We start from the raw sequence: 23,430 nt of genomic DNA, 5'->3' as shown, positions 1-23,430 counted from the left end.
CCCAGGAGCAGACACATTCAACACATGGATAACATGCCCAGATCTGATGTGTGGCACTTCAATCAGAGGAGACAGATTTCTCTTTGGCACTGAAAGAAGTCCCTATAAATTCACTACTCCTTCCAACTGTAGGGAGAAAACTGACCCTCAAAAAGCAGTGAAACTTGTCCTCTGTTCTGAGATTATTTGTTCTACCCCACTCAAAAAATTTCAAGCAACTCGTAAACCTTTCAGGCCCCTAATCCACCTTGGTTGACAGGGCTGCTACAACAAAGGTAATTTGATCTACTAACAATTAGGGAAAATCACACCCAGAGGAGAATTGTATTCCACTGCTAGTGAATCCGTCGTCGATATAGCAATGACCACACATTTTAGTAAATTTGACCCTTCACAATTTAAATGGTTGCTTCTCAAACCTTACATCTCCCTCCAAATTTAATATGACAACGACCTTCAAAAAATATAATTTCACCAAAATATGTGTTGGTTCCTTGAAAATCTTAAGAATTGTGCCCTTTGATATGAGCTGATATTAAATTTCTAAGAATACAAAGCCATAGGGAACTCCAAGATTTGGTGCGTGCTTCCTGAAAAGGGAAGAATCGACTAGATTTGATGAACGCGTGGCTTTACAATTTTAATTTTATGTGGCCCCTTTAAAGATTTAAAAACAAGTCAACCTTTTGATCATGCAACCTTTGAATATCATAAAAAATGCGACCTAGTTCTTTATTCTATTGACCCTTTGACTTGTGCACAACAACGTAGTTACAATGGTGGCTCGTCCTCTAATGCCCACAATGGAAACCTTTACCTGGAATTGGAATGGAGGCCCCGACTGTTTAACAACACTTAAATGAATACACATTCACAATTTGGCCACCGACTACTGGATAGACAACGCATTGAAAATTTAATTTGTAGCGCTTCAAAAAGAATTAATACTCGACCCCTTTAACATGAAATTCATCTCCCACATGAAATTTGGCTCCCACAAATTGCGATTTATGTTCAGCGACTTGGTCCTCCTTTAGAAGGAAAACAATTCGCTAGGGATCAATGGCCCCTTAGAGATTCAATACAGCTGGCAATAATAATTTGGCCATGTTAATAGGATTTGGCAATCCTTTAATAATTTTAAAAAAACTTCACAACCCACTTTAAAATGAAATATTTGTGCCTCCCAACAATGCGATGACCCTTTTTTAAAAGGAAATATTTCGGCCTTCCAATAATGCAATGGGAAAAATTAAACCCTCGGCCAACTATTATTGATTCAACAATTTGAAACAAATTGTCAGATGCATAAAATCTTCAGCGATTTTGATCTATTTTCTGCACGGGAAATTTTTTGAAACCTGAGACCCTTGATTTTCTCCGAGGTTGTTCTGCAATAAACCCTCAGGCTAGCAGGATGCATAGCTCAGATACCACTATAATATCCCAAACGGGAAATTTTTGACCAATTTTGCAGAAATCCAACTCAACCAAATTTCTCCATAAAATGACCATTCATTCAACATAAAATTGCCCTGTAAAATATAATCACAAAAAATATGGCAAAATAACAACAAGGTGAAGAGGAGCAGTCTCATCTTTTATTATAATAGATAAACTGGGGTTACATGCATATACAACCAAAATAGATGAGATGAAAAGTTGGCTGCCAAGATAGTCTATTGCACTGCACTGGCCCTCCAAACTGACATGAAATGCACTGCTAAGCTCTCCTGTGAATTCTAGATGAATTCACCAAGGGGAGATGGGTACTCGTCCAATTTCACTGAATCATCCAAGGGTTTCCGTCATGGGGCTACACATTAGTAATGAACCAAGTTCTCAAACCTCTCATACAATAAGAAGATCAAATCCAAGATGTCCTCTAATGGCCTCCTCCTTCTCTTTAATAAATCTGATGGACCCCTCTAGAACCTTCTATTTTATTATTATTTTAATCATTGAGCACATTTCCCTCTTTTTATTTCAATTAAAATATTCTTTTTAATGTGGGAAAATGGTAAATTGGCCACCATGCCTCTTCAGGTCACTAAAAATCACTTCTAACCATCCCATCATGTAGATCTCCTCGTTCTGGTTCCAACCAACTATTGCACTAAGGTGTTATGTCAAGTATTCCCCTCGGAATGCCACCTTTAGCGTAATTAATTGAGTTAAGCCCAATAATAACCCTGTTTCTTAAAAGTTGTCAGAATGCAACAGAATGAAAGGCAAGTTGTGCAGATCATGAAATATGAAAAGCAAATGCCATCGAATCCCATAGAAACTCCTAAAAACCCATGAAATGTCTCCAAAAGCCCTTGGGCCCCCTGATGACGTAAACGTGCATTGGTGACTTGCATGCCTCCAACCCTGAAAATCCATCCATAAGGAACACTAGAAAAAGGAACATCACAACATCATACCAACAAATCAAAGGGTATGACTTAGAATTGGGAGACAAGGAGGCAAATTTAGTGACATGGGTATAAGAGATAAGGAATACTTCCCAAATGGTCAAAGAGAGAATATCATATTTAGATGAAACTAACTCAAGAGACAAGAAATGGGAAAGGGGAGGGAGGAACATGTGAAGGTGGGAAGAATAAGAATCTAAATCCCCATCATTGAACAAGATGGTGGTTCAAGGGGGGGACATTTAAGGGGAAGAGGTAGGAATTAGGGGGAAAGGACAAAAGAGTATACATTGTTAAATGGATCGAGATAACAAAACACTGGTAGAAACATAGTACGCACCTTCAAGTAGCTCATGTGTGTTGTCAGTGCAAAATGGCCCTGTACAATCAATAAAGATTCTCCCCAATGAAAGCTCCTAATTATACCTTACATTGTTTGAAATAGGGAATCTATTCAAATTATGGTATAACAACCTTTTACTTTTTTGAGGGATTTACCAATTATGGCCTTGTTATCCACTAGCATGTAGGGGTAACTAGAATATTGATTCACTTGTGATTTTTATCACAATCAATAGTTCCACAAATAAGATCTATGGTTATGCATGGATATTTTCCAAAGATTATTCCCATCATTTGCTCAAATGAACCTCATGATGTTGCACCTTTTCCTCTTTCTTTCACACATGATGATGTTGTTCTTTATATGTGGGTGATAGGACACAGTGGTCAATGGTGTATTTTATAATTGCACCTAACACTCTAAATTGTTGTCTCTTACTAGGTTTTACTCTAGGGTTTTCATAAGTTACCTCTAGATAAGTGTGTTACCTTATAATTCAATTTGTACTACTAGCAACCTAGGTAGTGTTTCAAGTCATTTTTTGTAGTCATTTTCCATAGTCGTTTTCCAAGACTTGTCATTCCATCACCATTTTCATGCATTTTCATTTTCCCCTTTCTTGATTGACTTATCAGATGCCACTACACCAAGGTCCAAAACAAAAATTTCGCGTATGAAAATGCCTATTAAAAAGAAAACTAAGAGCTCAATTTCCCCAAGTCTCATTCTCAAATTAAAAAAGTGGGGGACCAAGCAAATTAAAAATAAATAGGAAAGAAAAGGGGTAGCAAGAAAAAGAGACTCAAGGAATGGTAACTCTATGCTAAGTGTTCCTTCTAAAGAGGCACGTGGAACAATAAATGATAACTCCTAGCTCTTGAGAGCTAAGGGGAAAACCTCTTCGATTATCCTACATAACTATGAGGGTTAACTCATGAAAACACATTTTCCCTTGTACCACATTCATCACATCGCCTGCACCTAACTTGGAGTCCTAGTAAATACATCTTATAATAGGGGTTTCCACATGTAATTAAAGTTAATGATGTCTACACCATGGTCAAGTTAGGAAGGGATAAAAATTAAGAGTCCTTGAACTATTAAAAGATGTCACATAATGATTTAACACCCCTTGACCCATATCTGGAGGAAATTATCATCACTATTGAGGAGACACATACATTGGGCATTGTGATATGCACTAGGAATTGTGACATTATCATTAGCATGTTGAGGATGTTGCTTACATGGATCTTTGAGGTTGTAATGCCTTGGAGAAATCACCCTCATGTTTATTGGAGCAACTTGGAGAGCTACTCACCTTGGAGTGCTCCCACATACCACTCATGTGGGTCGTTTCATCTCTTTTGGGGGTCGACTTGGTTGTTGAGGTTGCTACCTTTGTTTGAACAGGAAACCTGGGGCTCTTTTGACCACTTTCTCCCTTTAATTGGACACCTTTGTATAGGTGGCATAAGAACTTCATATTTTATTGTATTGTTAACCATATCTCACTAGTTAGTTTAAGAGATAATGGTTCTTTATGAATTTCTAGACTAGATATAGGATTTTATTTCTATTCTATTGAGGAGGTTGTTGGTTTTCTTCTCTATATAACATAAACTTCTATCATTTTAAATTTTTCTACAAGCTTATGGACAAGAAACTCCCAAAACATTTTGTCTAGGCGCAAATTTGATGCTATGGATGGATAGCTAGAGCACATTATTGGAGGACTTATTCATGTGGATACTTATTTGATGGATGAATGTTCAATGTATGGTCTTGTGTGTCAATTTTTGGGTAAGATCCTTCTCTAAAAATTTTGTGGTGTTTACTTTTGGAATAGTTAAGTGTGGTTATATTTCTCAAAATTTGGTTGTATGTCATCTTAGTTGTTGCTTAGTAGATTCCCTCTCAAGTCTTGTGAAAAAATTTGTTCTAGGATTTTCCTTTGACATTCTTGAAATCACTTAAGTTGCAAAAGCAATTTCATAGGGCTTGAGAGTTTATGCCCTGTGTATCTTTTTATTCCACCTTGAGCTTCTCAAGAAGAGCCTTAGTTGAGCCCCCTATGCAAACCAATAGGTAGCCACTAGTCACTTCTTCTAGTCAAACAAAAAATCATATTTTTCATCTTTTCCTTTGTTTTAAGTAGATCTGGAAATTGTTACTTGCAAATAAAAAATCATCCCTAGAAACCCTAGATCATTTGATAGATTCCCTTTATTTTGAGCTAAAAGTTATGTTTTGTGGAAATCTATTTGGCCGTCCCACAAGCATTTAATTAGGGTAATTAGATCATCATGCATGCTTGTCTTGTTCGTGTAATTCAGATTTGATAAGTGGCTACAAATTTTCAGATTTACATATGTTTCAGCCCTAGATTCATACAATTTCACATCTATTTTCACTATAATTTTGCAAATCTTACTACATAGTTTTGGTTTGAATATTTACAGTTTTGCAACATTTAGTGTCTCCCTTTTTTGTTTGTGATTATAGAATAGGTCCACAAGGGTTGGTTTCTCTAAAATTTTATTATTTTTTTGTAAGGTTAGGCACTTTGCATTACATCAAAATAAGATTACATAAACCGTTATTATTTTCTACTACACTACTTGAAGGGAAACTATTACAATATCATAGGTTCAAAGCTTTTAGGTTACTAAAACCTCGTCTAACTAGAGCATATTTTAAACAAAAACTAATATAAGCAGGTTGGTTGTACCAAAACTTTACATGCTGAAACATGGCTAAACAAAAATGATTGCTAGAGATGTAAACAAAAAAACAGTAAATCATAATAGCTAGTCGGAAAAAACTCCAGGCATCTGTAGTTGCCAATCACCATCCTCATTTGAGGAAAATGAGACATTTGTTGACCTCCTAGCCAGAATAGTCAATTTTCGATCAATGTGATAGATTTTGTCCTCAAGCTTTGCAAATCTAATTGCATTTTCTTGTTGATTGTCTGCTCGGTCAATGATTAATCGCCCCATGAGAATTTTGGTATGCTAGTAAATGTTGACCACTTGCATGTACCAATAAAATTGTGACCGAGTGGAGATCCCTGTATCAAGGATCTAGTCATGAGTGGCAGCACCAACATGGGGGTCTAGAATTGTTAAAATTGGCAACTAGGGCCAAAATCCATGTGGTTCATCTTATTTATGGCAGCTGATACTTTTCTTGGATTCCTCTGGTCGAGAGGTGTAGGATTGATTTAACGATCATCCGATTCCGACATGTATTTATGGGGATATGAATTTATTTGTATTTACTTGACAATTTGTCAAGGTCAACCAGCAACTAAATGTGTGGCACACATCCTCAACGACTCATAAATACAAGTTACCTTGAGGCATTATTCACTCATCTCATCTCTCACATTCTTCTCTCTCCTTGGTTGATTGGGTACACACAGGGAGCAGCTCTCACGTGGGAAGAAGGAGGACGCAGAACTGTTTCACTGCATTGACCGAGTTTGACTAGGGCTGCAAAAGGTCTCTTTGACCAACGTTGACCAACGTGGACTTTCTAGGGCTGCAGTTTTGGTGTGGTTGTCTCTCCTAGGTAGGCCGCAAATTTTGGCACGCAAAACAAGGCAATCTCACCTCAGGTTTGACCAGCATTGACTGCCCTAATTGCTCACAGCATGTTCACTTCTGTTGACTTCATTTGACTAGGTTTTTCGGGCTGTTTTTGGGCTGCCTCTCCTTGCTATTGACTGGGATATTGACCAAGTTGATTGGAGGTCAATTCTATCTTGTTTGACCAGCTTTGACTTTGCCGGTTAGGGTTTGTTGCTGCTGCCATAAAATTACAGATTTGTATATTTGTACTATTTCTCTCTCTGCTGAACTATTGAAGATTATAGAAGAATTGATCAAAGGGTTTCCCCACATTGGGGTTTGTCCCTGGCTAGCCGCCACATCTGGTGTCTCTTGTCTTCGCTTATTTTCTGTTGATCTATTTATGTTCTATCAACATTTTACTTTATGTTAATGTCATTGCTAAATAGTGAATGACATTGGACTAATAAGAAGAAATTGAAGTAAATTGCACTAAGCATAGAATATACCATAACTTAACATGGAATCAAAGCTGAGGTGAAGATAAAGTCCAAGCAAGAGCAAGAGCAAGAGCAATCACCGAAGACTGTTGGAACAATTCTTAAAGACTTCATGGGTTCCTCATTGCACTTCCCCGCCAAAGACAAGCTCCGTGAGAAGTCTAACTATCACGGATGGAAGATGTCTCTCGATCTGACATTAGAAGAGCAGGAAGTGTTGGACTATGTGAGAGGCAGAATTGTTAAGCCTCCATCAAATGCACCAGTTGCTGCAAGGAACAAGTGGACCAAGGGTGAAGTCAAAGCAAAGAAGATCATCCGAGACTCTATCGACAAGCGCCTGGTAGCCTACATTTTCGAGTTGAACACCTCCAAGGAAATCTACGATAGACAGGTAAGCTTGTTTAAAGTTAGTGATGCAAATCAAGTTTTGTTCCTTAAGAATAAGCTGAAGGAAATAAAGAAGGGCAAAGATGAGAATATGCAAGCCTACTTCTTAAGGATCACCGAGATCAAGAATGATCTCCCATCGATTAGGGAAGTCATTCCTGATAGGGAACTAACCATCACAACTCTTGGAGGGTTCCCATTCGAATGGTATGTATTTAGAACCACTCTTCTCAACAATAATGTAATTCCAAGATTTGAGGAATTGATGGCGAGATGCATTCAAGAAGATACAAGGATGGAAGAGCAGGAAATGCCTGCATTTATAGGCAACCCCACTGCTTTCTCCTCTCATGCTAAAAGGAGAAATAATTTTGGGTCAAAATCTAAACGAAAGGCCGGATCGAAAGGTGGAAGGAAAGGAAGATGTTTCATTTGCAACAAGATTGGCCACTATGCGAGGGAGTGTCCTAATATAAAGGACGCATCTCACAATGATGATCAAAATCACTCCCGAGGCAATTCCAACCACAATAAAAGGAATTCCAAGAAGGCAAGAAACTCCAAATATGAATCTAATGTTGTCAACAATAACTAAGATGAATATTATCTGATATTGGCCCTTTCCACTACTTCTCCTTCGGACTCGTTGGGAAATTGGCTTATTGATAATGGTGCCTCAAGGCACTTCACTGATTACAAGGAAGCTCTCTCTAATCTAATAGAGAAGGAGACCAACCTGGAAATTATTCTTGGAGACAACACCACCTATCCCGTGAAGGGTGTGGGGAATGTTACTCTTCAATTAAATCAAGGTAACACAATTCATTTGCAAAAAGTCCTATATGTACCTGATCTCAAGAAGAACCTGGTATCCATTTCGGCAATGGAAGACAAAGGCTTCAAGGTGTCCTTCATCGATGGCAAGGTACGTGTATGGAAAAAGATTTTTAAAGATGCTTTCACTCTTGGGTTTTAGGTTGACTCTCTATATCAAGTCGGAGGAAGTCCGTTGGGAGTCATGTCTTGCAACACAACTCTTCAGTCTGAACTATGGCACCAGAGGTTTTCCCACCTTCACTATAAGGCTCTACCCGATGTGAGACAAATGTTGACCGGTATGCCCGAGTTTAAAGTGGAGCAAGAAGGTGTATGTCTGGGGTGTGCCGAAGGAAAACTCAAAAGGGGACCATTCCCCTCAAGCCATAGCAATACCTCCGATATATTGTAGTGGGTTCACTCCAACATATCTAGTATGATGCCTGTGAACTCTTTGGGAGGTTATTTATATTACATCACTTTTACAGATGATTATTCTCGCGAGACTTGGATATACTTCTTGAAAAAGAAGGATGAAGTGTTCTCCTGGTTCCGTCACTTCAAAGACTTGATCGAGAATCAAATTGAGAAGAAGATCAAGATCTTAAGGACTGATAATGGGACCGAGTATGAATCCAATGAGTTCCATGACTTTTGCAAAGAAGTTGGCATTAAGAGGGAGACCACAACACCATACACTCCTAAGCATAATGGTGTGGCGGAAAGGAAGAACCGTACGATTTTGGAAGCTGTTTGTTCCATGCTCTATGATCAAAGGCTTCCAAAGTTTCTATGGGCCGAAGTTGCGAGTACCACTGTACATGTTCAAAATTGATGCCCTCATCAAGCATTGGATTCCAAGACTCCCGAAGAGATGTTCACTGGTAAGAAACCTAATATATCTCATTTTAGAATTTTTGAAAGTCCTGTATATTTTCATGTGCCGAAAGAGAAAAAGAATAAATTGGGTGCATTTGGAAAGAAGGGAATCTTCGTGGGCTATAACGAAAATACTAAGGGCTATAGAATCTATGTGGCTCGTCAAAGGGAAGTCGAGATTAGCCATGATGTCACCTTTGACGAAGATATGGTTCTTAGCAAAGTTGACAATCTTCCAATACTAAGAAAACCTGGAGAAGCTGACACCAGGAAACCGGAGGAAAAGAAAGATGAGATGATGCTCGAAGTGGAAGAACCTATGGACCCTATTGATCCCCCTCCGCAAGAGCCTTTCTCTTCTAGGAAGGGGCCCTCATGGCTTAGGGGGACACTTGATGATGCCAAAGGACACATTGCACCCAGAGGGACTTTCCGTGAAAGTAAGAAGCTGACCAGGTATCAAGGATACTTGACCATTATGAGCATAATCATTCAAATGAGCCCTCATCATTCGCAGAAGTCGTAAAGCATCAAGTATGGAAGGATGCTATGACTAAGGAATACAAGTCCATCATGAAGAACGATGTCTGGGATGTGGTCCCCAGACCCCAGGACAAAACAATTGTCACTTTGAAATGGCTTTACAAGATAAAGCATGGAGCTGATGGAAGTGTTGAAAAGTATAAGGCTTATTTTGTCGCTCTTGGCTTCTCTCAAAAGGAAGGTATAGATTATGACGATATATTTGCACCTGTTGCCCAATACACCACCATCCACTCAATCATAGCCCTTGCTGCTTCGCAAGGATGGAACCTACATCAGATGGATGTCAAGACCGCGTTCTTGCATGGTTCGATCAAAGAGGAAGTCTATGTGGAACAACCCAAGGGATTTGAGATTCATGATCGGGAATCTCACGTGTGCAGGTTGAAGAAAGTCCTCTATGGGCTGAAGCAAGCACCCCGAGCTTGGTATGAGAGGATCGATAGCTACTTGATGAAGTTGGGATTCACTAGGAGTGAAGTTGATCCAAACCTTTACTTTAAGGTTGACGATGATAAGCCTCTCACACTGGTGTTGTATGTTGACGACCTCTTTCTGACAGGTGTAAAGCCTCTCATTCACAAATGTAAGAGGGAGTTGGCTTCCAAATTTGAGCTGAAGGACCTAGCACTGATGCACTATTTCCTAGGGCTGGAAGTCTGGCAGAAGCCAGGGGAGATTTTCCTATCTCAAGGAAAATATGTGGTGAAGATATTGGAGAGATTCGGTATGGTGGACTGAAAGCCCGTGACTACCTCGATGGAGCTTGACTTTAAGAAGTTAAGCGGTAGTGCTGCCGGACCTGTTTTGGGAAATGCTACCGAGTATCGTCAACTCATAGGAGCATAGATGTTCTTAGCGAACTCCCGTCCAGATATATGTTTTGCAGTCAACACGTTGAGCAAACATATGGTTGAGCCTCACCACTCACATTGGATTGGTGCCAAGAATCTGTTGAGATATCTTCGTGGCACAATCACTCATGGGTTGAGATACACTGCTGAAGATGTGAGACTACATGGATATACCAATGTTGATTGGGTATGCAGTGTGGTGGACCGAAAGAGCACTTCCGGGTGTTGTTTCTCTTTGGGATCTGCCTCGATATCCTGGATGGATCTGCCTCGATATCCTTGATGGATCTGCAAGTAGAAGTCGATGGCTTTGAGCACCACTGAGATAGAGTACATTGTTGCAAGTATGGCCTCTTGTGAGGCTGTCTAGTTGTGGAAGCTCTTCAAAGAGCTGTTTGGATATACATTGGATACTACCGTGATCCTGTGTGACAACCACAGTGGGATTCATTTATCAGAGAATCTCGTATTTCATGATCGCTCCAAACATATCGATATTAGGTACCACTTTATCCAAGATATGGTACAATGAGGAGCAATAAGGCTCCATCATATCGGTATAGATGAGCAGGTTGCTGACATTCTGACGAAGCCCCTGGTCAAATTCTTGACTTTCCGAGGAGAGAGACCCTCTTATGAGGGTCCTGTATGATGCTGCATCAAGCTCTAGGAGCTTCGGGGGGCTTGGGGTACTTTTTGGAGCAACAAGCGACCATAGGGCGACTTATCCTCCCCTAGTGGTGCGCTCATCCTCCCCTAGTGGTGCGCTCTGTACAGGGTGAATGGTTCAGCCTTCCCCTGTGATACCCCGTGGCGACTTATGGACAGGATGAGTGGTTCTCCTGTCGAGGCATCCTATCGATGCTAACCACTTTTAATCACTTAGGAAGAAATTTAAAACAACTTTTATATTTTTAACCCCAAATAAACGCTATCAACTATGAGCCAGAAGATGTTGAAGAGCATCTGCACATTACCTTATAAACATTGCTTCATAGCAGTAGTGATGATTCCTTCCTTTGTGTTAGTGCTTGCTCTGCTCTTTGCAATCAGTCCTCTACCCTTTATATGCTATCGTCTCAGTCCTATATCCTCTCTATATGCTAGCAGAGAAGCTAGAAAATGATGGTAGCAAAAATAAATAAACAACATCAAAATCCATAAATAAATGAATGAATTACTTACAAGTTGCAATTACTGTCAATTTAAAGAAATCAAATCGTAATAACACCACAAAGAAGCACAAACATGAGGTGTTGAGAAGGAGCTGCAGTGTACCTGTATATCTTGTAGAATATTATTCCGTCACTATGCAAGTTCTTTATGTAGTCGAAGAAAAGCTAGAAACAGCAAATCGATAAACAAACCAACAACATTAATGCGAAAAGTCTAAAAATATTTAAAGTTGCTAAAACGAAAATCAGAGAATTAGATATGGCATTGATAAACAAACCAACAACATTAAGGCAAAAAGTCCAGAAATATTTAAGGTTGCTTGAACTAAAACCAGAGGATTAGATATGGCAAATGCTGCTGATATAAGGAAATCAAATTTCCTTCACCTCATCCATCTAATGAGAAGAGGAATGGACATTGTGTTGGCCAGTTTACTTCAGCTATCGAACGGCCCAGAAATAAATACCTCTGCTTTAGGAATTTTCCCTCTCTGCTTTTGTTCAACAACTTCTCCCTTTGTGCCATGCTAGAGCTCTAGCTCTGGGACATTCGTCTCACAAAACACAATAAGAGTAGCTTTTACCTCCTAAAATATGTGAAAAATTATCAAATAACGGCAGAGAAAACATTAATAAAAAATATAGATACTTAGGATGTCACCTGGTCAAATGCATCACCGGCTGACGGATGTTTCTCGTCAGGTTGATGGAGGTTCTGAATAAAAAGTGAACAGGGCTTCCATTGCTTCATTGTAATCTGGATTTTGAGCATCTCAGACTATGGTGGCATTAAAGTGTTAATCGCATTGATGGTAACGTGAATCCTTAGGGACACCACGCGTCAACTAGGGCCTATAAGTGATACGTTTAATAATTATGTTCATAGAATTTTTTTTGTGCTTGCATTGCCTAAATATATTTTGGATGATATTGGTTTCATGCTAGGGGAGGGACGCCATTACCTGTGCGCCCTCCCCTCCACCTGGCGGACGGGCACGTTGCAGGCACGTGGCCTCGTACGACACCACGCCAACTCAATCCGCCACCTGTTGCCGAACGTGTCAAGGGTTTAGGGTTTATTAAACGAGCATGGAGGGGCTCATTTCCGCCTTTACCGCGCGATGTATGCTCCGACTGTGGGTTTTCTGTTCGGGTCTGGTGGTTGTTCGAAGCCCTCCGCCGATGATGGCGCGGGAGGGCTCCATTACCTGTGCATGAGGTCCGCCATTGTTGAGCTCCTGTCCGCCCATTGCTGTTCAGCCAGGACCGCCGGTGGTTTAGGGTGGTCCGCCATTGTTGAGCTCATGTCCGCCAATCGCTATTCAGCCAGGACCGTCGGTGGTTTAGGGTGGTCCGCCATTATTGAGCTCATGTCCGCCAATTGCTGTTCAGCCAGGACCGTCGGTGGTTTAATTCGTGCTATTTGCTGTTTGGGGAGGAGCCAGTACCAATTTACAGGTAACTGCAAATTTCGGTGGTATTTGACTGGTTTTTTGGGTTTTTTTCTTCTGCATTTGCTCATTTGTTAATTTTTTCCAATTGTTGCAGGTGTGGCAGGTCCGGCGAGCACTGGAGAAGGTCCGCCGAATGTGTGGCGAGCTCTGGACTGATGGCTTCTATCCGGTAGGATTTTTATCCTACCAGCCATTTTCTGAAGTGTTTTTCAACACCTCTCACCGTGTGTTTCTCAACACCTCACCTCGCTTATTGGAAGTTTTGTTGTAGCTTTTCGGTGTTAAGGTCTTGTGCTTTTTTCGGTGTTAAGGTCTTGTGCTTTTTTCTGATATAATGGTAGCCCTCTGGTTTTGTTGAATGTATAATTTATTAGCTGCTTTGTTGAAGGGTTTAGGGTTTTGGATTCTAATGGCAGCTTGGTTTTTCTGATATAATGGTAGCCCTCTGGTTTTGTTGAATGTATAATTTATTAGCTGCTTTGTTGAAGGGTTTAGGGTTTTGGATTCTAATGGCAGCTTGGTTTTGGTTGCCATCTCCAAAGCTTGCAGCTAGTGTGAGACTCGGAACATACGGAAATGATGTTGTAGCTTTTCGGTGTTAAGGTCTTGTGCTTTTTTCTGATATAATGGTTTTCTGATATAATGGTAGCCCTCTGGTTTTGTTGAAGGTATAATTTATTAGCTGCTTTGTTGAAGGGTTTAGGGTTTTGGATTCTCATGTGTATATTTCTTAATAGGAATTGTAAATGCTCTTCCGAGGCCAAGATATGCTATTTTTACTACACCTCTTCGCGTATCCACCAGGAGATTGTGAGGCTTCAGGTCCCTGCCATATTATAGGCTGCCTTTCAATATTGGAGCATGAACAGAGAATGTTTCAACTGCCTTTCGAGCTTCTGTACCATTCCATATAATTTAGGCATACTTCATGAATTGTAAGACTCCTAAGCCGGTGGTGTTCTAAGTTGTTTGCTTGTAGGAAGTTTGTCAGACTGTCTTAAGGTGGCTAAGCTGTTTCTAGGGTTCTACTGCGTCTAGTCTTGTTCTGAGGGTTTGAAGGGAGTTATACAGATAAGATGGTATGCGGATTCCTTCCTAAGCAGGTATTGGAATTGAACCACTAGTTCTTTGATATCATGATTTGAACAAGGTTACTGCTACTAATTTGAATACATCTTATATGTGTTAACACTATCATACCTAAGCTTTGAACAGTGTTAATTGAGTACCCCACTAGTTCTGTCCAATAATGATTGTTGTTGTATTTTATTCTTATCGCTAGTTCTGTCCAATAAAGATTGTTGTGGTATTTTGTTTGTATCGCTAGATGGAAAGTATCTCCAACAACAAGTAGCTCTAACATTGTTTCTCTTACATTTACTCTACTAGGAGTTGAATAGGGATAAAGTCTACAGAAATATCAAAGACTTTGGAGGAGTTGCCCAAGGCCATAACGCAATACAAGAATTGAATTGATGTTTATATGGAACCATAAAGTAATAAATAGTGGCTAAAGTTACACTATCATTACATGGATCTTCTTGAAGCGTGGTTGAGCTTACGAGTAGTCTAACTTATGACTACTAGATTGTTTCACTTTCTTATATTCTTTTTTCACAATATTTTGGGACCTTAACGCATGCTCTAGGATGTTTTCTTTTTGTTTTTCCACCTTATGTTTTCTATGAGATGTAAGGTTGTTTGCTTGTAGGAAGTTTGTCAGACTGTCTTAAGGTGGCTAAGCTGTTTCTAGGGTTCTACTGCGTCTAGTCTTGTTCTGAGGGTTTGAAGGGAGTTATACAGATAAGAAGGTATGCGGATTCCTTCCTAAGCAGGTATTGTAAGGATTCAAGGTCTAGTGTTTCATTCCAAAGATCTAGCTTCCTCAGTCCTTCTAAGCTAATGTCTCAGACCATCTTCAGATTGTCTCTGTCCTTCTTCGGAATGTTGGTTTGCTTCTTGAAGGATACTAGAGCCTATGGTGTAAGCAGCTTATGTATTATTCATATATTATGATAGCTTGTTTCTCTGTATTGGTTACTAGTAATCACAATGCATAACCTTATGGACAGTGTTCACATAATCTACATGCCTTAATTACGATAAGCTCTTGTTCCTGTATTAGTATAGCTTGATTACAGTGATATCATAACTCTTACATATTACTGATATAAGCTCAATGTAAGGATATGGAATATGAAGCGTATAGTCTAATCACTTACACGGGATCAATTGATGTACCATATATAATTGACTAAGCTTAAACTCCATATTAGTAGAAGCTGTAATACATTTATACCTATAACTATTTCACACATATGGCTCTGATTCCCATTGAATTGATTACAATGAGTACTCTTATTCAAGCATTGTGTTAGCTTCTCACTTCCATGGGACTAATCTGATGAATACCGATATAGTGCTTGCAGTAGTTTGGGTTAGGTTCCTAAAGACTATCTCCCATGTTTGCCTATGCCATTCAATTTTGTCTATCACATGCATTTTGTTCGTTTCCTTGGAAAAATACTTAGCTCAATTATTTTAGAACTATATATGACTACATATTTGATTATATTAAAATCAGATTTGTTAGATTTATTTACTTATTTATGGTTGAGAATTTATTTGCAGCTCTGTGTCTTATTATCTCAGTGTTTCAGGTTTTCTTCAACAAATTTAAATAATAATTACTTCAAAAATGAAGAAAATGACTTCAAAGAGTCCAGTAGTTCCAATTGTAACTCTTTATGATCTTTGTGGAGTAAATATGTTGTGTAGGCTTTAAGTTTAGTTCAGTTTTGGTTTTGAGCTATTGTTGTGTATTGACTTCTTTCTGTATTCAATAGAAGATGGATGTGTTTGAGAGTTGGGATATTTTACAGAAGTATGTGCTTGTAGGTAAGCTTACTTAGATCTAGGTTATTCTTTCAAAGTTGAAAAACTGCTTACAGTGGCCTGCTTTCTATGATACTTGTTGACTGCAATGAATAATTAGATCTAAAGCATATTGCTACGGTGACTGCATAAATACCATAAGACAATAATAATAAGCCCAAGACCACTGCACATTGACCATAAGAGACTAATAAAGTCATATGTTTTTCTGTTGGTGACTTTCCAAGTGTTTATCTAAGGTCTGGTATATGTTTTCTGATATCTGAAATATGCTTTTCGAGATCTGGTGTACTTGTTTTAGTAAGAAGAAATCAATTTGCTAAGGTTTAATATCCATAAGAAATCACTTATCAGTGTTGGGAGCATCATTTTGAAGCTAATGGTGAAGTATTAAGTGATTTATTTTGTGAAATATAGTTCATCTTTGCAGTGGAAAAAGATGCCCCAAGACATAATATGAATTGACATAACAATTTCAAAAGGGAAATAAGTATCTAAGTTATCATTGTAGTGTCTTTTGTGGACTGATATCATTTGTGCTTAACTCGCAAATAAAACTACTTTACAACCAACCAAGCTGCTGTTGGCTTTTCAATGTAGTGAATGCATAGCACCATAATGTTGTTAGTGTTTCAAAGCAATAAAACAACCTAGGTTGTAAGCCAGAATGTTTTTGTGACAAGAAAAAGACACAATCCATCCAAAATCCACATCATAATGTGGTTACAAACAAAAACATATGACACCCCTATTCTTTATGGCCCTGAGAATCTTGAGTGCCAAAACTCCCCGAGTTACCTTCTTGAGCCAAGTAGGTTGGCCTACCTGTCAAGGGTTGATTAGGAAATGGTTGATTGCTGCCATATGATTGACTCCAATTTGCAGCTTCCAACCATGGAGGTATTGAGTACCCATACCTCACATTTGCACTACTGGTCCCTGCATTAAGTGGAGGTGTGTAATGAGCATACATAGAATTGGCACCAACTCTGGTAGGAATAAGGCAAGTGGGTAAACCCTCAGTAGTATAGTGAGGCACTTGAATGTTTATGAGATCTTGGAATAATGGTGTATTATCTGCAATGGAGTCCAATGAGTTTGAAATAATTCTGGTTTCATTAGCTATTCTTGTATCATTGTCAACCATATTGATCATCCCTTGTTCCTTTTCAAGCATTTGTTGTGCCTTTCGTTTTTCCTTTTCCTGTCTTGCCATTTGCTTTTGTTGGTCCTTAATTTGCCTTGCTTTATCTCTTTCAATCTTTTCATCTGCTCGATGTTGTGCGGCAACAATCCTTGCTGCCTTCTTCTCCTTGACTAGATCCTTCTTTTTCTGTTTTAATTCTTGCATTTCAAATTTCTTTTTTTCAGACTCAACTAACAGGGTTATATAGTCCTCTGAGGTGAGTAACTGTGAGCTTCGGCCCAGACGAAGACTACCTGGTGCACCTTGCTTTTTTTTCATTGATACTCTCTGTACTGGTAGCTTTAGGAATTGTCCAAGTGTCTTCTCCACCCCTCCCACCCGCATGTCATTGCTTGGTACTTCCCTTCCAGTTTCTGTTGGAACTGATTGAACTATATCATTATCTTCATTTGATGCCTCATTATGTCCTTCATCTTCTTCCATTGATATATTGTCCACAAAAAAATGAACAATTTCACTGTTCAATTCTGCTGGTTGTGAGGGCATGTTCATGCTTTCTTCATTGGTTGCTGAGACACTATGTGCATTCATATTGATCATTGCTTCTGCTAGCCATGAAGGTGGGGTTACTTGGCTTGGCAATGTCAATTGGTCATTGTCAACTGCATGTTCAGCAATAACATTAACAATATCAACAACAGGAATTTCATGTTCTTGAGTTGGTGGAACAATCTCCATGTTACTGCGAATTTGTTCATTGTTATATTGTGTTTCACATACAGTTTCATCATCTTCAGCATATAAGTGTCCTTGAGACAAGGAAATCATATTACCAGCTGCAACAACATCATCTTGGTCATCTACTTCTTGCACTTCAACACCTGTTTGGGCATTCCCTTCTTCCTGACCATCCACATGAAACGCTTGGCTACAACCAGTATCATGCATGAGAGCATCATAGTTCAGTGGCCAGATTCCTGTCCTCCTAAAGCCAGCCTTGATATTTGATGGTGTCAAAGCCCTTTTAAAAGCTTTACTTGCAAGCTCTGCTAGCTCAAACCTTTTCACCTCAACCCCTGGATTCTTTGCCATCCATGCAGCACGCTCCGACCTGAAATAGTTCTTGAAAGGGCCAAACACACTAACATCAAGGGGTTGCAGTCTATGAGTGGTATGAGCTGGCAATGTCAATAGGTCGATGCCTAAATTGTTTGCTTCCTCAATTGTTTGTACAGCCATGTGGCTCCCATGGCCATCTAATATCAAAAGGTGTCTGTTATTAGGCGAGACGCCACCTGGTACCGATGCAGCAAAGTGAAAAAGCCAACTTAGAAACAGTTCTTTAGTCATCCATGCATGGGGATGTGCAGCCATGCATGCACCTGGTTCGCAGTTCTGTATATAGTTTTTCAGTTGATTTTTACCTTTGAATAGATAAAATCCTGGGATTGAAGTACCAATTGCATTAACACAACATAAAATAGTTATCCACTCCCTGCTCTTGGGCAAAATCTTTGGCACATTTCGGCTCCCTCTCTTGGCAATTACCCGCATGCCACAATTCCTCCCTGCCTGTAAACCTGTTTCATCACAGTTCCATATATGGTCTGCTCCATAAGAATGTTTATCATAAGCACTAGAAAGTGTGTCATAGAATTTTTGCACAACTGCAGGGCGCAAATTTAATGCTCTGTCTCTGTCAAGGCCCTCAGCAGTACGCAATACAAGTTCTGGATGCCTTTTTTTAAACCCAAACCACCATGATTTACCAGGAAACCCATCTTTGAATGGGTTTGGCCTCCCTTGACAGATTTGAGCAACTGTTGATTTGAGTTGTATCAACTCTAGCCCATGTCCCAGTTGGGCCATCTCTTTACACCACTCAACCACCTCGGCCTCCTCATCCTCAGTCATAACTGTAAGAGGCCCTCTACGTTTTGTATGAGTCAGTCCATTTATCCAATAATGTATTGATGAGGGAGGAATACCATGTTTTTTTGCAGATGCCCGAACTGAGTATCCATTAAACTCTATGTCGTCAATTGCAACTAACATTTGTTCTTTTGTCCATCCTCTTATAGCACTGATTTTTTTAGTTGAGCTTGCCCCTTGGACTGTTGTTGATGGTGGTTCTGTGGCTGATGGTGTGTTAACATCAGCAGCTGTCACATGGTCATCTTCAACAATGTTCCCTGGTGCATTGCTGGCATCGACATCAGCTGGCCTGTCATCATCGGACGATGTGCATCGCAGCTGCGCACCCCTTGTCACTCTCCTGCCACTTCTCCTTGTACGAGCAGAGTAACTTCCTTTTGCCATAGATGAAACAACCTATAAAATTATTGCATGCATTTAGACATTAGAATATATGTTAAATTATGCTTTATTACTTCTGCAAAAATTATCCCTATGAAGCTGATGATCGAATAATTCCTGTAAGCTAACCTTCAATTCCTGTAAGGTAAGCAACAAATAAGGTCAACAAATAAGGTCAAAACAAGATTTTTACGATGGAGGTAAACTTGTGCTTTTATTTACATTATTGGGACATGTCTTCCTCTGCTTCGCATATCTGGTTACAAAAACTTAGAAATGCTTCCCACTTGACTGATATGGAATTTGTGAGTTTGATTTTAGTTTTTCATGTAATGTCTAAATGAGTCTTTTTCTCTATCTTTACATAATTTCAAAAGAGTTGAAATTATTGCTTCAGTGCTTCCTGTAAGGTAAGCAACAAATAAGGTCAACAAATAAGGTCAAAACAAGATTTTTACGATGGAGGTAAACTTGTGCTTTTATTTACATTATTGGGACATGTCTTCCTCTGCTTCGCATATCTGGTTACAAAAACTTAGAAATGCTTCCCACTTGACTGATATGGAATTTGTGAGTTTGATTTTAGTTTTTCATGTAATGTCTAAATGAGTCTTTTTCTCTATCTTTACATAATTTCAAAAGAGTTGAAATTATTGCTTCAGTGCTTAGTATTTTATTGGTGTTTACCATGCTTACTGGAAATTTGAATCGTTGAAATTATTGCTTCAGTGCTTAGTATTTTATTGGTGTTTACCATGCTTACTGGAAATTTGGATTCAGTGCCCTGTTTTGATTGTTTCCTTTACAGTTACTCTGTCTCTTCTTTCAATTAATTTGTCCTTAGGCTTTTTGAAACAAATGGCTTGCATCTCCTCATATTACTTCACCGATAGTTCACTAAAATCCTATTTAGTTTGTTCCATGTGCTTGTTGCATGAGCAAAAATAAGCGCGACCTTTGTAAAATGTGACTGAACTTAAAATTCGGCTGAGAGGTCTCACTTTTCATTATATTTTGATATATTTGTGAAATTTTCTCTCGTAATCATGTAAGTTCACGGGTTTCTTCAGTATCTGTTTTTCCTGGTATACCACTTAAGCGCGACCATTGTAAAATGTAACTGAACTTAAACTAGTATTTCTGAAATTGGCACCTTTAAAGTTTTGAGTTTTGCAGCTATGGCTTAATAGCGAGCTGGATTACTAATGTAGCCCAAGTATTTTTAAACTTAAAAACACCTGTTTTATTAAGCAGACTTAAAAACAACCCACAGTCGGAGCATACATCGCGCGGTAAAGGTGGAAATGAGCTCCTCCATGGTCGTTAAATAAACACTAAACCCTTGACACGTTCCTTAACAGGTGGCGGATTGAGTTGGCGTGGTGTCGTACGAGGCCACGTGCCTGCAACGTGCTTGTCCGCCAGGTGGAGGGGAGGGCGCACAGGTAATGGCGTCCCTCCCCTAGCCCAAGTATTTTTAAACTTAAAAACACCTGTTTTATTAAGCAGACTTAAAATCTAATAGCATCTTGTCCTCTTATTTGATTTGCTGTCTTTCTGAGCAATATGTTTGATAGCTTACTGCACTAATTTGTTTGTAATCCTAGAAAAAATGATCTATAAACTCTGTATAAAAAAGGTTAATTGTAACTGTATAGGTTAACTGTCACCACCCTATGGACAGAACTGTAATGTAAGAAATCTGATAAATGAATGGACAGAACTGTAATGTAAGAAATCTGATAAATGAAAACAATGAAAACAGAACTGTAATGTAAGAAAAATCTGATAAATGAAAACAGAACTGTAAGAAGATATAACTAACTTGAATATATTGGCCACTGTTTTGTGATGTTGTCTTCAAGTTTGCTGAATAGTTTGAAAGCATAAGATGCAACTTCAACAGTGGGTGGATTTGTTTTATAGTTTTGGGGACTTGATTTTAATTGGTGGACATGGATGCACATGGATTGCAATGGCTTCATTTTGAATGTGTGGTATGGATTTAATTTGCTGTGATCTAATGGTTGGGAATTGTTTATTTGTTGATCCATGTGCTTTGATTTGTTTTAATGAGAAATACAATGAGTTGGGTGTCATTTATTGCAGTTATTGGGTCTGGGTGTCATTTATTGAACAAAGTGGATTTAATTGTTATTGGGTTGGGTGTCATTTATTGAACAAATTGGATTTAATTGTTATTGGGTTGGGTGTCATTTATTGAACATAGGGTGCTTAGTTGTTGAACAACACAGCAGTTATGGCTGACATACATTCCTTTTGTTATGTGCAGGTAGGCATATTTATTTGGGATGCAAAGTTGGAGTTCTCATGAGTGGGGGTTGAAGTGACTGCTGTTTTGTACTTCTGGAATAGACCAGTTTGGAAGCCTTTATGGCTCTAGCTGTTTTCTACTTGGGTCAATATGTTTTGCAATATTAAGTAGTAAAATACTATTTATGGACAGTTGTGGGCCCAGTCAATGTATGGGTGATTTTTGGACATAATTTAAAACTTATTTATACATAATGTTATTTATTTCTGTTTAAATTTGGTTTCACAAGTCTTAATCACTGGTGGTTTGGTGGGACCAGTATTATATCAACTACTGGTCCCTGCACAAGAATAGGAATCCCTCCCCTATTATATTCATAATCAAAATGTTCTGTTATTTTCTCATACAGTATAAGATGGATTTGGGTTTATTAATATTTAATATCAATTTTATTATATTTATTTGAATATTACTTTTTTTATTTAGCCATATAATATTTTTTATTATTTTATTTACATTAAATTATATGTGTATATAAAAGATTAAGTATTTTTTTATTAATTTATATATGGTGTGAATTTTATTACGATAATTTTAATTAATAATAATATTAAAATATATTTTGTTTAATTTTATGTGTTTCTGCTTGGCTAAGAGTTCGTCTTCCTCGGACGTAAGGAAACAGGGTAACGACCCAAGACCCAGAGGCATCTGGCAGGAGCGAAAGCCTGCTCCCTTACGGACCACCAGCGGGTTATTAAAGGTGGCGTGGTTTTCCTTGATAACAGTGATGAGTCAAACCGACATTCGCAGATAACAGCCAGAGATGGTTGTCCTCACTGTTGGTTTGACACCTGAGTTTGATAGGTTTTGCCACCTTCGAAAAAAAAAAAAATTGTGTTGAATTTTTTTTTTGTTTTATATGGAAGAGACACTGTAATAATATTATGTTGTGTTATTTAAATATTTTGTCTTGCTGAAATTACATAAAAATAATATATATATATATATATATATATATATATATATATATATATTTTGAGTGGGTTTAATGGTTAAGAACATGTGTTTTCTTTTAAGAGGTCACAGTTTCAAAATCAGAGGGGTACAATATGTATGCCTTCGTAGACTTAAAATTGGATAATAATAATAATAACAAGTAGATCCATTTTTAACTCGAGATCTATGAGTGTTAAGAGGGATCAAATCCCTTGAGGTGCAAACTTTTCCTTAAGTTTTCCAATAAAAGAAAGGTTTACACTTTGAGGGATTTGAGGTTCTATAAACCAAAAACACATATATTTTCTTTTGTCGACCAAAAGACTTTCATTAATTCATCAAAAAAGCGCAATTTATAATAAGCGTACCCCTTGCTCTCATGGCTTCACTCCAACCAGATTTGTTAGAAAGGTGAGCGATGCAAAAACAGAGTAGATATTGTCATTTTTTACATGAGTTCCAAAGGCAAAAAATTCAAATGGCCCAAAACACTTGTAAGACCAAAAAACAATCAACATATAGCATTTCAAGGAGGAGAGGGTGGTGCATGACCAACACCCGGGGCCCTTGGAGGGCCATGGCCTTCATAGACATGAAAATCTATATGCATCAGCCGAGCTTCGATCTCATCCAACCGCTCGTTGGAGCAATGTTGGCTTCGTCAGATGGAAATCAAACAATCCACGATGTCACCCTGGCTTAATTGGAGGCATTGATGTACGCAATGGCCTCATTGCAATCCTCATATCTCTGCTAGCGAATGACCTTGAGACTTGCTAAGATGTCTCGCAAATGTTCTGCTATGGAGGCAAGCGTGGGCAGTTGTTCCACATGGGACGAAGGCTTGGTGCA

At 38.7% G+C, this 23,430-nt stretch overlaps 1 protein-coding gene across 1 annotated transcript in view; it reads right to left on the bottom strand.

Moving 5' to 3' along the window:
- Positions 1 to 12,786, bottom strand: part of LOC149253347 (putative cellulose synthase A catalytic subunit 8 [UDP-forming]) — a 66,944-nt gene extending 54,158 nt beyond the window's left edge. The window contains exon 1 of the mRNA XM_089454454.1: positions 12,701 to 12,786. Within this exon, the coding sequence (XP_089310580.1) occupies positions 12,701 to 12,786 (86 nt within the window). The remainder of the gene's footprint in view (positions 1 to 12,700) is intronic.
- Between the last annotated feature and the right edge of the window lie 10,644 nt (positions 12,787 to 23,430).

The sequence above is a fragment of the Pinus tabuliformis genome, chromosome 7, assembly GCF_031772625.1.
Source record: "Pinus tabuliformis cultivar Carrire ecotype Pingquan chromosome 7, CPIR1, whole genome shotgun sequence".
Lineage (NCBI taxonomy): Eukaryota > Viridiplantae > Streptophyta > Pinopsida > Pinales > Pinaceae > Pinus > Pinus tabuliformis.
This window is presented reverse-complemented; position numbering and strand designations above follow the sequence as displayed.